Source organism: Felis catus, chromosome B1 (assembly GCF_018350175.1).
Source record: "Felis catus isolate Fca126 chromosome B1, F.catus_Fca126_mat1.0, whole genome shotgun sequence".
NCBI lineage: Eukaryota > Metazoa > Chordata > Mammalia > Carnivora > Felidae > Felis > Felis catus.
In genome coordinates this window covers 113236471-113252049 of record NC_058371.1, presented here as the reverse complement: position 1 = coordinate 113252049, position 15579 = coordinate 113236471, and the positions used below count along the sequence as shown (strand labels likewise).

The 15579-nt window shown below is 38.5% G+C and overlaps 1 protein-coding gene across 5 annotated transcripts in view; it reads right to left on the bottom strand.

Moving 5' to 3' along the window:
- CFI (complement factor I) overlaps positions 1–15579 on the bottom strand; it is a 57796-nt gene that overhangs the window by 7639 nt on the left and 34578 nt on the right. For 4 of the 5 annotated variants that reach the window (XM_019829089.2, XM_045056008.1, XM_006930915.5 and 1 more), the window contains 5 exons: positions 10551–10598; positions 7248–7271; positions 4357–4392; positions 1413–1516; positions 1141–1244 (listed from right to left, as the gene is read on the bottom strand). In XM_019829089.2, the coding sequence (XP_019684648.2) occupies positions 1141–1244; positions 1413–1516; positions 4357–4392; positions 7248–7271; positions 10551–10598 (316 nt within the window). The remainder of the gene's footprint in view (positions 1–1140; positions 1245–1412; positions 1517–4356; positions 4393–7247; positions 7272–10550; positions 10599–15579) is intronic. The other variant, XM_011281710.4, reaches the window with a different exon arrangement.

Sequence of the window (15579 nt, the reverse complement as noted above, 5' to 3'; positions counted from 1 at the left end):
CTCTCAAAATAAATAACTAAAAAAAAAAAACCCAACAATATCATTGAGATACTCTAGCAACAAATGAGCCTGGCAAAGCAAGTGTCTGACATTTTCATCATCTCTTAAGGGAGAAGTGGACCAAGTTATATAACTTGTCAGTCTCAGTCTACTAACCTACAAAATATTTACCTCTTAGGGCTGTTAAGAATATTAAAACAAGACAACATATGTGAAAGCACACACACATTATCTAATCTGTAAGAGGTGCTCAATAAATGATGCCTCATTCATTCTAAAGATGAAAACTGAGGCTGGAATCCCAAACTCTGCCCTCCTCCTTGCTGATCTTGACTCGTTATCAATACCTTTTTTGTACTGCCCTTCAGCCACTGGTATGGACTGGATTGTGTTCCCCTAAAATTCATAGGTTGAAGATCTAACCCCCATCATAACTATATTTGGAGATATAGTCTTTAAAGAGGTAATTAAGTTTAAAAAAGGTCATAAGTGGAGCTCTATTCCCATATGATTGATTGGCCTCTTTATGAGAATAAGAAGAGACATCAGTGATGCACGCAGGTACAAAGCAAGCAAGTCAGGGCTGGAGCGGCATGTGAGACAATTAGTACCGAGCTTTGAACATCTTCACTGTCTGGAACACGTATCAAAGACACTTAAGAGGACATGGAAGGTGAAACAATGCTTTGTGTATTTGAAGTCTTTAAATGCATGCAGCTCTTTAAACAACATCCTCATTGAGGTGAGACCAGAGAAAATGCCAGGCTACTATCATTTTTTTATACACTTTTCAGTCATACACTCTTCTCAACAGTTTGGTCCTAACTCTACAAAACATAGGTACTATCTATTTGCTTTCCCTATTTGCTTCCCATCATGCAAATGTGCTAAGTGACACAACTTGGGACCTATGGGTTTGATCTGACCTTGCCATCTGGGATCAATAATTTGGTCTGGGGGGAAGAACTCAGTAGCTTCTGGGGGGATGGCCTCTGGGGTTCCTATCATGAATATTGTAGGGGATTTAGCTGTTAATAGAGTGGAATTTGTCACGTGGTTTTATTTATCATCTGCCACAATCTCTATTACCCATTTTTATTATTTCAAGGAATCCAAAATCTTATTGGAGACATTTTTTACCTGACACAGTGTGCAGCAGTTAGAATCCAACAGCCTCCAATATAAATTCCTCCACAGTTGATTTTCTCATTATCCTTAATTGCCACCTGCCACGGGAAGTCTCCCTGTAGAAGACATTGGTGTGGTCACTGCCATTCTACCAGACGGTGGTACAGACAGGAGACCCTAAGATGCGTCCATTGCAAGAATCCCAGTCTCTTATCATTACATATCCTCCCCACCCACTTTTAGTTTCTCAAACTTGGACTGCTCCTGGGAAGTCATAGGTTTACCACTTCTGCTGGCTTTCCTCCGACAACTCGTTTCCTTCGAGTGGGCCGGATGGGTTTAACTCCACAGGATAGTTTAGGGAGAAGTGACTTTATCCGTTTTCGTTCTTCAAGAAAGGAAGAGATTGTATCATTATGATTTTGAACCCATTACTTCTTGATGATCTATGCCACAAAAACAGCAGAGTCACAGCTGAAATAAAACAGTCTGAATTGATTCATAAATTATTTTGGATGCTAAGTGGTACTATTTACCTTGTTTAAAAATTCTGGCTTAATATGAGAATTGGCTTGATTCTCTGAAGTTCTGCTTAAAGACACACTGGGGGCAGAAAGAGGCTAGCTGTGGGGGTTAAATATTTACCAGTCCCTGGCAGATAAAAAATGTCACATGGCCAGGCATACTCAGGACGAGGGTCTCATTCAGAAATCATCAGAATGAGATGATAACATGGGCACCTCTATCTTCTCACTTTCATAGTTTTTACTTTTTAGTGGCTGTTCATATGGAATTCTTTTCAATAATATTAACGTTAATGATGTTAACATTTGAGTACTTTCTATGTGTCAGTCCCCATGCTAAATACTTTGTATATAGTTGATCTCATCTAATCATCACATTAACCCTGAGAGGTAACGTGCCAGGGACCCATGGAGAATTCAGGATCAGTGGGCTAGAGGGTGTTTTTTAGTCACTTGACATGTGATGGTATTTCCTTTCTCTGTGAATGGTTAGATGTGGCATAGTTGTCACAGAGAACATGGCAGAGAAAGGCTTACGATGTGAATTGGCAAAAGGATTCATGAAAAAGAAGAAGGTAAAAATATAAGAGGTTTTCCTTATTCTTTCTATATATTTTACCACATCACAAAAATTTTTACAAACTTGCTTCTTAGCCCCAAATGAGAAAATTAATATCACTGTCAGTTACTTTGAGCATATAAGAAGGAGGTAGGTCCTTAAGGGAGACAAGTTGTGAGTGAATCTGGGTAGATTTGTTTTTTGTTTTTTTGGTTTTTCTTTTTCATTTTGTTTTGTTTTGTTTTTTTGGTCCCACCCGTTCTAAGAACAAGGTTGGGGGAAGAGTGTGATGCTAAGATTTTAAATTTCTTTTTGGACCTTTAAAAAGAGAGAGACCTCCTATAATGAGGACTATGGAAGCAGCTTGGGTACTATCTGAAAACTGATGCTATCTTGCGTAGAAAATAAAGGGCCCTTTGTGGAAAATCTCTTCAGACTGTTATCTATCTATATCTTTAAGATCTAGGGGCGCCTGGGTGGCTCAGTCGGTTAAGCGTCCGACTTCGGCTCAGGTCATGATCTCGCGGTCCATGGGTTCGAGCCCCGCGTCGGGCTCTGTGCTGACAGCTCAGAGCCTGGAGCCTGTTTCAGATTCTGTGTCTCCCTCTTTCTCTGACCCTCCCCTGTTCATGCTCTCTGTCTGAAAAATAAATAAATGTTAAAAAAAAATTAAAAAAAAAAATCTAAATCTTTTACTCATCACCTGATGAAAAAAAAATAGTTAATTAATTTTGGCGCCTGGCAATTAGAAGAGAGTCTTACATGAACTTTCACTTAAATTCCCCCCAAATAGGGAGCTATTTATTCCCAATTTGTATTTGAGGTTAAGTTGTTCACCTAAGGTTACACAGTAAATAAATAATGAGTCAGCATGTAACACAAGATTGTCTGACCCAAAAGCTTATTAATTACTGTCTCTTCAGGGATTTGATGCTTTAATTCATTTGGCTCTTAGTATACAACTGGACAGGATACAGATCTTCACAGACCTTCTGTTATCATACTTTCAAACATTGTAAAAGAACAAGTTAATTCACGTAAAGTCCATTATTTTTCTATTTCAAAATGTATGTCATGTGCCATGCTGGAAATCTGGTTGTTTTTTTTTTTTTATTTTTTAAATGGTTTTTTTTTTTTTTCAATGTTTATTTATTTTTGAGACAGAGAGAGACAGAGCTTGAACGGGGGAGGGGCAGAGAGAGAGGGAGACACAGAATCGGAAACAGGCTCCGAGCCATCAGCCCAGAGCCTGAGGCGGGGCTGGAACTCACGGACCGCGAGATCGTGACCTGGCTGAAGTCGGACGCCTAACCGACTGTGCCACCCAGGCGCCCCTGGAAATCTGGTTGTTTTTGACACAACTGACCTGACAAAGCTCATAGCAAATAAAAAAACTTTATGTAGGTCTAAAATATTGTTTTCACTTCAAAATTTGCCTTGTGAATGAACCTATTTTTTTTTTAATTTTTTTTTTTAACATTTATTTATTTTTGAGACAGCATGAACGGGGGAGGGGCAGAGAGAGAGGGAGACACAGAATCGGAAGCAGGCTCCAGGCTTTGAGCCATCAGCCCAGAGCCTGACGCGGGGCTCGAACTCACGGACTGCAAGATTGTGACCTGAGCTGAAGTCGGACGCTCAACCGACTGAGCCACCCAGGCGCCCCTGAATGAACCTATTTTTAAAAGCAGTTCCCAAGAAGCATATATGTTTGTTTTTCTTAAAAATGATAAGGAAAGGAGAAGAGTAATGTTATTTTTTTCTATTTAATTGATAACAAAGGTAATTGTTGTTTGAATCAATTATACACACACACACACACACACACACACACACACACACACAACATTAAAATGCAGACTTAAACCAGGGAAGCACTAGTAAAACAGAATAATGTTGGGGCGTCTGGGTGGCTCAGTCGGTTAAGCGTCTGAGTTCGGCTCAGGTCATGATCTCATAGTTTGTGGGTTCAAGCCCCGCGTCAGGCTTTGTGCTGACAGCTCAGAGCTTGGAGCCTGCTTCAGATTCTGTGCCCCCCTCTCTCTTTGCCCCTCCCCAACTCATGCTCTGTGTGTCTCTCTCAAAAATAAAAGTTAAAAAAAATTTAAAAACAAACAAAAAAACCCCAGAATAATGTTAACTTACCTGCATCCATATTAGCAGTCAAAAGTTCTGTTTCTTCTATAAGAAAACAAAAAGTTCCAATGTTTATCCTTGTGTTTATAATGAAAATTAATTAAAATCATTAAAACTTTGATCATAATTTTCTGTCTTAACACTTGTCCTCTCTTTAAAAAGGACAGTACAAATCCCCAAATCACACCATCTAATTTCCTTTCTATACCTAGGTAATTGTGAAGGCTCATGATGAACTGTGCAGAAATTTTGCAGGCACAAACTAGGTGTCTTGGTACAAGTAAATGGTGAGACTCCTGGTGCAGGGCTTTTCTGCATTCAGAATGCTTGGGTCGGAGAAGGAAAGCTTCTTTTTCAACTCTGATTCGTACAGTCCTTCCATAAGGTAGGGAACCGTGACTAACACTGACCAAAAGAGTACTGAGCTGACATTAAAAAGGCTCTTCTCATTTTGTACATAATAAGGCAGCTCTTCAGGAGTCATACAAAGATATTATCGTCGGCGTTGTTAGTGTTAGGCATCTGGGATATAGAAGTTAAAAACATAAACAAAAGATTTTCTCCTCTTCCTTAGACTTTGGCTTGAAGTTCTATGGGATGATTCCATCTTCACTTTGTCATCCTAGAACATTTCAGAGGACAGGATCATGATTTTTTTGAGCTGGGGGGTCGAAAGGTGGATTCCCACCAGCATGTTGTTTGGTCTTGGGTGAGGATGTGGCTGTGGATGGCACAGCCCAGAAGGGCAATGTTACTTGACTGCAGCAATCATGAGTCTTGTCTCTGGACACACATAGCTATATCCACATTCCTAGGTTATTTATTTTCTGGGACAGAGAGAGGCTCTGCTCAGAAGCTTTCACAAAAGCACCCTTATGAATCAAAGAGGAGATTCAAACATTCATATTAAATGCTCAACAAAGGAAGATGGGGAAAGTCCAGTGTAGCTGAGGTGTGCTGGATATTTGAAAAATATCACAGAGCTCCAAAAGCACAAACCACAAGAAAAGTGTCAATGACTTTGATTTACATAAAGATCTCTATTCAACAAAGCTCACTATGGATAAAGTTAATAGATGGGTGACAGAATGGAGGAAGGTATTTGCAATGTCTAAGACTGAAAACGGATTTAACATCTAGAATGCAAATCAACAAGACTGCAACCCCAATGTGAAATTAAGCAAAAGATATGTACTTGCGAAAGGATACAGTAAAGAAAAGGTGGAAACTCAAAAGCTAGTATGAAGAGAAACTCAAAGTCATTGGTTATTATAAAAATTCAAATTGATGCATAATGCCATACGGCCTGACAATATGAGACTAGCAAAATTAGAAAGCTGGAGAACACTTAATGTTAGTGAGGATGAGGAGAACCCTCCGGCATTGTTGGAGGTAGAGCTAAGGACTGGTATAGCTCTGCCAAAGAACATGCAGGCAAGAGTTAGCCAAGTTAAGTAGATGCATGCCCTGAGACCCAATACTCCTTGTCCAGCTAGATGTCTCAGAGAAATTCTCTCACACATCCTGAAGGAGAGAATATGACTGACAGCTGCGAGTCTGTTACTGAGAAAGTAGGCAGTAAATTGTGAAAGATGAACAGAGGAACGGTTTCAGGCAGAAAGTTAGAAGCAAATATTAGATGGACACAGAGCAACACAGACAGATCTTTAAAACTTAATGCTTTATAAAAAGAAATAAAGGAAATATGAGATCTACAACACCATATTATGTGACTTAAAAATGTATGCTCACAAGAGAGTACACTTGGGTAAGAATGTGTACAAACAAGGCATACACATTTTAATACACATTAAAATGGTTGCCTAAGGGGGATGGGAGTAAGGTACTGAAATAAAGGAGAATAAATAAAACAAGAGAGGTGCCCTGCCTAGCCCAATGCTGATTATGTGGAATAAGCTGAGGAGTGTCATAAACGCATCTCTTTGCACCTGAGGTCTGAAGGAAGGAAGGAAGGAAGGAAGGAAGGAAGGAAGGAAGGGAGAGAGAGAGAGAGAGAGAGAGAGGGAAGGAAGGGGAAAAGGAATAAAGAAGGAAGAAAATAAATTACAGCAAAGAAATAATTGAGATTAGGCATTTAGAATAGGGGTGATCTTGAACATATGAAAGTCCCCCAGGAATCGTAAAAAAATCCTGAGGAGGACCATAAACTTCTGAGAGTCATATTATATGAATAATAAAGAAATACTAAACATATGAATTTCATATAAACAATACGGAAATTTATATGAATATAAAGAGATAATAATTCATTTTTATGAGTAATAAAGGGTAGCTCTAAGAGCTGGAGGACTTGGGGACATCTGACTTACAAAAGTAAGTGAGAAAATACCTATCATGAAAAGATCTTATCTCTCCTCTGGTGGCAATTTCTTCAGGAATTGCTTTGGTTTTGAGCAAAGAGTAAAGGAAGAGGAGAAGGGTATTCAGCAAAGGTGAAATGCACCAGGAGCCATTTGGTTGGTTTTTGGTTAGCAGGCCGTGGATGGTGAGTGTGAGAAGGAAAGTTTATCACACTGTGAGAAAGGTCTCTGTGCCTTTCTCACAGTGAGTTACTACTGAGTTACTCACAGCTGAGTTACTACTGAGTTTCTCACAGCTGAGTTACTACTATCACATGGTCATATTATCTGCAATTTATAGCTACACTGACATATAAGAAGATAGCTGTAGTTCTTTTTTGCTTCATTTCTGCAATATCCCAAGAATTTAACTAAAATTTTTACCTTGAGCCACATGTAAAAAAACCCCAAATTTACCACAGCAAAGGATAATTTTTGAGAAAAATGCATAATGTCAATATATTGCACATGTATCAGAAAAGTGCAATACCTTATCCTTGTTTTCAATTCTGTAATATAAATTTTATGATAGAGATTTACCTTTAATTTCAGAATGTTCAGGTCCTAAAACAAAAAAAAAAAAAAAAACACTCACTGTAGCAAAGAGATCATGTTCACCTGAATATACACAAATCATTAATATTTCAGAAACAGGAAAACAACTTAGTATTTATAAATAGATAAAAGGGAATCACAGTATGTCGTCTTTCTTTGACTTTTAATACCACAAAACCAATGTTTCATGTTGCATTTAAACACACACCAAGAAAATAATTTTTACCTGAGTTTTAAAAAGAGATGTATATTTGGGATATATTTGAGCACATACTGACAGCAAACTTACTATAGAGTCATACAAAATTTATAAGTCTTTAAAACTATTTCTAAAAGGTGGGCTTTCAAGGATAAATGAAACCAAGCTATACTCCAAACTTCCCTTGGTTTAGTGATTCTGATCTGTCCACTGAAAGATCGATGAATATATTAATATTTTTATTTTACATCTCTTCTCTCACTTGCTCTTGCTTAGAGGTGGAATAATTAGAACCACTACTAGAAAACAAAAGGTGGCACTCATTCGAAAGAAGGGTAAACTGGGGGCACGTGGGTGGCTCAGTCGGTTAAGTGTCTGACTTTGGCTCAGGTCATGATCTCACGGTTCACGAGTTTGAGCCCTGCGACAGGCTCTGTGCTGACAGCTCAGAGCCTGGAGCCTACTTGGGATTCTGCATCTCCTTCTCTCTCTGCCCCTGCCCTGATGGCGTTCTGTCTCTTTCTCTCTCACTAATAAATAAACATTAAATAATAATAATAATAATAATAACAACAACAATAATAATAATATGGGGTTCTTGGGTGGCTCAGTCAGTGAAGTGTCCGACTTCGGCTCAGATCATGATCTCACAGTTCGTGTGTTTGAGCCCCATGACAGGCTGTGTGCTGACAGCTCAGAGCCTGGAGCCTGCTGTGGATTCTGTGTTTCCCTCCCCAGCTTGCACTCTGTCTCTCTCTCTCTCTCAAAAATAAGTAAACATAAAAAAAAAAAACTTAAAAATAATAACAAGGAAGAAAGAAGAGTAAACTGAGGTAACAATGACAGTTGACTAAATGTATTTTTGATATGGATTCAAAAAATTGATAAAAAAAGTAAGCTTTTATAGTTCACTCCCTTTCAGTAGAATTTTTTTGCCTGATAAGCTAACAAATTGTGTTCTTTGACCTTAAACTTTATTTTTCATTTATTTTTTTATGATTTATTTTTTTTCAATATATGAAATTTATTGTCAAATTGGTTTCCATACAACACCCAGTGCTCATCCCAAAAGGTGCCCTCCTCAATATCCATCAGCCACCCTCCCTGCCCTCCCACCCCCCATCAACCCTCAGTTTGTTCTCAGTTTTTAAGAGTCTCTTATGTTTTGGCTGTCTCCCACTCTAACCTCTTTTTTTTTTTTCGTACCCCTCCCCCATGGGTTTCTGTTAAGTTTCTCAGGATCCATATAAGAGTAAAAACATATGGTATCTGTCTTTCTCTGTATGGCTTATTTCACTTAGCATTAACACTCTCCAGTTCCATCCACATTGCTACAAAAGGCCATATTTCATTCTTTCTCATTGCCATGTAGTACTCCATTGTGTATATAAACCACAATTTCTTTATCCATTCATCAGTTGATGGACATTTAGGCTCTTTCCATAATTTGGCTATTGTTGAGAGTGCTGCTATGAACATTGGGGTACAAGTGCCCCTATGCATCAGTACTCCTGTATCCCTTGGGTAAATTCCTAGCAGTGCTATTGCTGGGTCATAGAGTAGGTCTATTTTTAATTTTCTGAGGAACCTCCACACTGTTTTCTAGAGCTGCTGTACCAGTTTGCATTCCCACCAACAGTGCAAGAGGGTTCCCGTTTCTCCACATCCTCTCCAGCATCCATAGTCTACTGATTTGTTCATTTTGGCCACTCTGACTGGCGTGAGGTGATATCTGAGTGTGGTTTTGATTTGTATTTCCCTGATAAGGAGCGATGTTGAGCATCTTTTCATGTGCCTGTTGGCCATCCGGATGTCTTCTTTAGAGAAGTGTCTATTCATGTTTTCTGCCCATTTCTTCACTGGGTTATTTGTTTTTCGGGTGTGGAGTTTGGTGAGCTCTTTATAGATTTTGGATACTAGCCCTTTGTCCGATATGTCATTTGCAAATATCTTTTCCCATTCCGTTGGTTGCCTTTTAGTTTTGTTGGTTGTTTCCTTTGCTGTGCAGAAGCTTTTTATCTTCATAAGGTCCCAGTAATTCACTTTTGCTTTTAATTCCCTTGCCTTTGGGGATGTGTCAAGTAAGAAATTGCTACGGCTGAGGTCAGAAAGGTCTTTTCCTGCTTTCTCCTCTAAGGTTTTGATGGTTTCCTGTCTCACATTCAGGTCCTTTATCCATTTGGAGTTTATTTTTGTGAATGGTGTGAGAAAGTGGTCTAGTTTCAATCTTCTGCATGTTTCTGTCCAGTTCTCCCAGCACTATTTGTTAAAGAAACTGTCTTTTTTCCATTGGATGTTCTTTCCTGCTTTGTCAAAGATTAGTTGGCCATACGTTTGTGGGTCTAGTTCTGGGGTTTCTATTCTATTCCATTGGTCTATGTGTCTGTTTTTGTGCCAATACCATGCTGTCTTGATGATGACAGCTTTGTAGTAGAGGCTAAAGTCTGGGATTGTGATGCCTCCTGCTTTGGTCTTCTTCTTCAAAATTACTTTGGCTATTCAGGGCCTTTTGTGGTTCCATATGAATTTTAGGATTGCTTGTTCTAGCTTTGAGAAGAATGCTGGTGCAATTTTGATTGGGATTGCATTGAATGTGTAGATAGCTTTGGGTAGTATTGACATTTTGACAATATTTGTTCTTCCAATCCATGAGCACGGATGACCTTAAACTTTAGAGTTTTGAATCAGGAGAAGAAAGAGGAGGAGGAGGGAAAAGGGGCAGAAGAGGAGGAGAAGGAGAAGAAACCCCAAGTAGTATTATACTGAAAAGTGAAATTGAACTGTAGAGCTTCAGAGAAAGACAAATACATGATCTCACCCATATGTGGAATCTAACAAAACAAACTCATAGAAAAAGAGATCAGATCTGTGGTTACTAGAGGCAGAGGGTGAGGTAGGGAATTAGGTGAAGGTGATCAAAAGGTACAAACTTCCAGATAAGTGCACGCTGGAGATGTAATGTACAGCATGGTGACTATAGTTAACATTGCTGTACGGTATACTTGAAAGTTGTTTCATGAGTAAATCTCTTATCACAAAGAAAAAAGAATTGTTAACTCTATGATGAGATGGATGTTAACTAAACTTACTGTGGTCATCATCTCCTGATACATGTGTCAGATCAATACGCCGTTCACCTAAACATAAACAGCATTGTATGTTAATTCTATCTCAATAAAACTGGGAGGGAAAAAACTGTCCATCTTCACTGGCAAGAGTCAATGGCTTCCCGTTCTCCCTGAAAAATGTTTTAAAATTTATTTCTTTCCTCTTTTTACTAAGATTATAGCTACATTTAATGAACATAAAGTACATTGCTCAACTGCTTATATAAGCATCAAAAGAAATAATATGATTTGAAATCCTAAAACCGTGTGTTTTTACATTTAAGAACTGATGTCAATGGGGAATTAAATAAGTCTTCAGTAAACTCAAATAATACCAAGCAATGCCAAAAAAGAATTATTATTAATTCATGTATCCATACATATCTCCAACATTTATTTAATGCTTATTTATAAGGCATATTTGGAATATAAAAACAGATTCTGTTTTCAAGGGGTTTACTGTTGACAAGGGAGGGGAAGGGAAGATAGGTACAAAAAACTACAATAAACAGTTAACAGTGGTGTCCTGACAGGGGGGTCTATCACCACATCAGAGACTAGGGCACCACTTCCTAGTTTGTGTTCTGTGGCATCATATAAATTTGGCTTGAAATCACCCATGGTGGGAGTAATCACACCACAGGAATTAGCAAAAGCTACAAATCAGGGATTTCCTCTCCCTCTCCAAAGCCAATTTACCAGCATCTACCAGCACACCACTGGATAAATTTCATAAATGAAGCAGATACAAGCATGCCTACTGCTCTCACAGTCTTCCCCATCTTTGTTGAAAGCAGCTCCATTTTTCCAGTTCTCAGGCCCACACCCCTGGAGTCACCCTTAACTGCTCATTTCTTCTCATGCCTCCATCTAACTACTGGTCAATCCTTCTGGCTCCAGCTTCAAAATACATCCAGAACGTGACTGCTTCTCACCATTCCCCTCCCTACCAACTTATTCTTATCACTATCATCTCTTCCCTGGATGACTGCGTGGCTTCCTAACTGGCCTCCCTGCTTCTCCCCTTGCCCTTATACAGCCTAGTCGCCACACAGCAGCCAGAGTAATCTTGATTTCAACTGCAAGTCAGGGGCGCCCAGGTAGCTCAGTCAGTTGAGTGTCCAACTTTGGCTCAGGTCATGATCTCACAGCTCATGAGTTCAAACCCTGTGTCGGGCTCTGTGCTGACAGCTCAGAGCCTGGAAGCTGCTTCAGATTCTGTGTTTCCCTCTCTCTTTGCCTCTTCCCTGCTTGTGCTCTGTCTCTGTCTCTCTCAAAATAAATAACATTAAAAAATTATAAAAAATAAAATTAAATGTAAGTCAAATCATGTGGTGCCTCTGCTTTAAGTTCCCTATTTCCCTTACTACCAGGCTTGACTATCTGCCCTTGTCTCCCTCCACCCACCCCAACCATCTGTCCAACCTCTCCAACTATTCGCTCTTTTTTTTTTTTAATTTAATGTTTATTTATTTTTAAGAGAGAGGGACAGAGAGACAGAGTGTGAGTGGGGGAGGAGCGGAGAGATAGAGGGAGACACAGAATCTAAACCAGGCTCCAGGGTCTAAGCCGTCGGCACAGAGCCCGATGTGGGGATTGAACTCAAACCTTGAGATCATGACCTCAGCCAAAGTCAGATGCTTAACTGACTGAGCCACCCAGGTGCCCCAACCATTTATTCTTTAACCTCTCACTACCAGCACCTGTGACACATGCCCCATTAGCCTCCTTGCTGCTTGCTCCTCAAATATCCTGGAAAGTTGCTCTCTTATGAACACTGCACTGGTTGGTGCCTCTGCCTAGAACACTCTTCCACAGACATCTGCATGGCTGGCTCCATCCTTTCCTCCAGCTCTTTACCTAAAAGTAACCTCAGTGAGTGAGCCTCTCCAGACTACCTTACCTAAAATTTCAGAACGTACCCCTGACATTTTATATCCTCCCTCCTCGCTTTATTTTTCTGCTTATACTTATTATTTTCCTACATATCTTACATATTTCTCTTGTTTATTGTCTCTCTTCCACCACTAGAATGTAAGATCTATGATGGGGCAGGGATTTCTGACATGTTATTCATTACTGCAACCCCAGTACCTAAAGCAGGGTATGGCACTGTTTAGTAAGAACTTAATAAATATTCACTGAGTAAATGAATGAGTATAATAACTTCCATAAACTTTTCCTCCAGAAAGCATTGATGTAAGCAAGAAGTCAATCTGTGTGACACAGAGTAGGTACCTAGCAAATATTTTTTACCATCAGAGGTTTTCCAACGAGCACCAAAAAAACAAAGAGCATTAACTCATTGCTTTGAAACTTGGTAAATAAAGGGAAAGAATTAAACACTATTCTTCCTTTTTATTATGAATTGCATTTCATGGAAACAAAATAGTTGATGAAGGAAAATTCTTCTCTATAGAAAACTAGTAAATAAATGCAGAAAGAATGCTGAATTAGAAATCACCATTTTATAGTTCCTATTGACAAAGGAATCTAGTCAACAATCACACAGGCTACTAAGGACCATTAAGATGAAAGGTTGTGGGGGAATTTTGTAAAGGAAATATCAAGCTGGTCCAGTGATCAATCTTAGTGTCACTAGTTGTGGGATACCTAGACAACATAACTTTATATGTAATAAAAAGGACATAGCACCACCCATCAAGAATTCTTGCCTAAAATATTGAACTTTGTATCTAATGAAGTCTCTAAAAATCCAGAATAAGGAACATCCTGAGGCAAATGACCAAGTGTCTCTAAAAAATCAGTGGCATGAGAAAAATTGGTGGTGGATGGGTAGGTAACTTTTTCTTTAATTGAAGTATAGTTGACATAGTGTTATATTAGTTTCAGGTGTATGATCAAGTGATTCAACAATTCTATACATTATGCAATGCTGACCACAATAAATGTGATTACTATCTGTCATCATACAACATTACAGTATTATGCACTGTATTCTCTATGCTATACTTTTCAGCCCATGACTTATTTGTAACTGGAAGTTTATACTTTTTTTTAAAGCTTATTTATTTTGAGAGAGTGCAGGAGAAGGGCAGAGAGAGAGAGAGAATCCCAAACAGGTACTGTGCTTGATCTCAAGAACCACGAGATCATGACCTGAGCTGAAATCAAGAGTTGGTTGCTTAACCAACGGAGCACCCAAGCGCCCCTGGAAGTTTGTACTTCTTAATCTCCTTCACCTAATTCGTCCATCCTCCCCACCTCTGCAGTCTGGAAACCACCAGTTTTTCTCTGTATTTATGTATCTGCTTCTGTTTTTGTTAGTTCTTTAGTTTGTTTTTTAGATTCCACATATAAGTGAAATCATATGGTATCTATCTTTCTCTGTCTGACTTATTTCACTTAGCATAATTCTCTCTAGGTTTATGAATGTTGCAAATGGCAAGAAGTCATTCTTTTTTAGGACTCAAGTAATATTCTGGTGTGTGTGTGTGTGTGTGTGTGTGTGTGTGTGTGTATCACATCTTTATCCATTCATCTGTCAATGGACATTTAGGTTGCTTCCATATCTTGGCTATTGTAAATAATGCTGCAATAAATATAGAGATGCATACATCTTTTTTGAATTGTTTTTGTTTCCTTTGGGTAAATACTCAGTAGTGGAATTGATGGATCATAGGGTAGTGGTGTGTGCGTGTGTGTGTGTAATTTTTTTTGAGAAACCTCCATGTTTTCCATAATGGCTGCAGCAATTTACATTCCCACCAATAGTGCACAAGGGTTCCCTTTCTCCACTTCCGCACTAATACTTGTTATTTCTTGTCTTTTTGATACTAGGTATGCTGACTGATGTGAGGTGATATCTCATTGTGGTTTTAATTTGTATTTCCCTGCTGATTAGGGATGTGTCTGTTGGCCATCTACAGGTCTTTGGACAAATGTCTATTCAGGTCCTCTACCTATTTTTTAATCAAACAATTTGGTTTTTTTGTGCATTGAGTTGTATAAGTTTTTATATTTTGGATATTAACCCCTTATCAGATATATTATTCACAAGTATCTTCTCCCATTTGGTAGGTTGTCTTTTTGTTTTGCTGATGGTTTATTTTGTTGTAGTCCCAGTAGTTTATTTTTGCTTTTATTTCCCTTGCCTGAGGAGACAAATCTGGAAAAATGTTGCTAAGGCTGACGTCTAAGAGATTACTGCCTATGTTCTCTTTTAGTAGTCTTCTGGTTTCAGGTCTCACATTTAGGTTTTTAATTCTCTAGTCTATTTTGAGTTTATTTTTATGTATGGTGTAAGAAAGTGGTCCAATTTCATTTTTTTAAATGTACATGGCCAGCTTTCCCAACACCATTTATTGAAGAGACTGTCTTTTCCAGATTGTATATTCTTGCCGCCTTTGTTGTAGATTAATTTACCATGTAAGCATCAATTTATTTCTGGGCTTTGTATCCTGTTCTATTATTGATCTATGTGTCTTTTTGTGCCAGTACCATACTGTTTTGATTACTATAGGCTTGTAGTATATCTTGAAATCTAGGATTGTGATACCCCCAGCTTTGTTCTTTTCAAGATTGCTTGGTTGTTCAGGGTCTTTTGTGGTTCCATAAAAATTTTAGGATTCTTTGCTCTAGTTCTGTGAAAAATACTATTGATATTTAGATAGGGGTTGCATTAAATCTGTAGATTGCTTTGGGTATGGACAGTTTAACAATATTTATTCTTCCAGTCCACAAATATGGTATATCTTTCCATTTATTTGTGTCACTTCCAGTTTCTTTCATCAATGTCATATCGTTTTCAGAGTATAAATCTTTCACCTCCTTGGTTAATAAAATAAATACTTCTAGGTATTTTATTCTTCTTGGTGTAATTGTAAGTGGGATTATTATCTTAATTTCTTTTTCTGGTAGTTTATTATTAGTATATAGAAACACAACTGATATCTGAATGTTAACTCTGTATTCTGCAATTTTAGTGAATTCATTTATTAGCTCTAATAGGTTTTTGGTAGTCTTTAGGGTTTCCTATGTAAAGTATCAT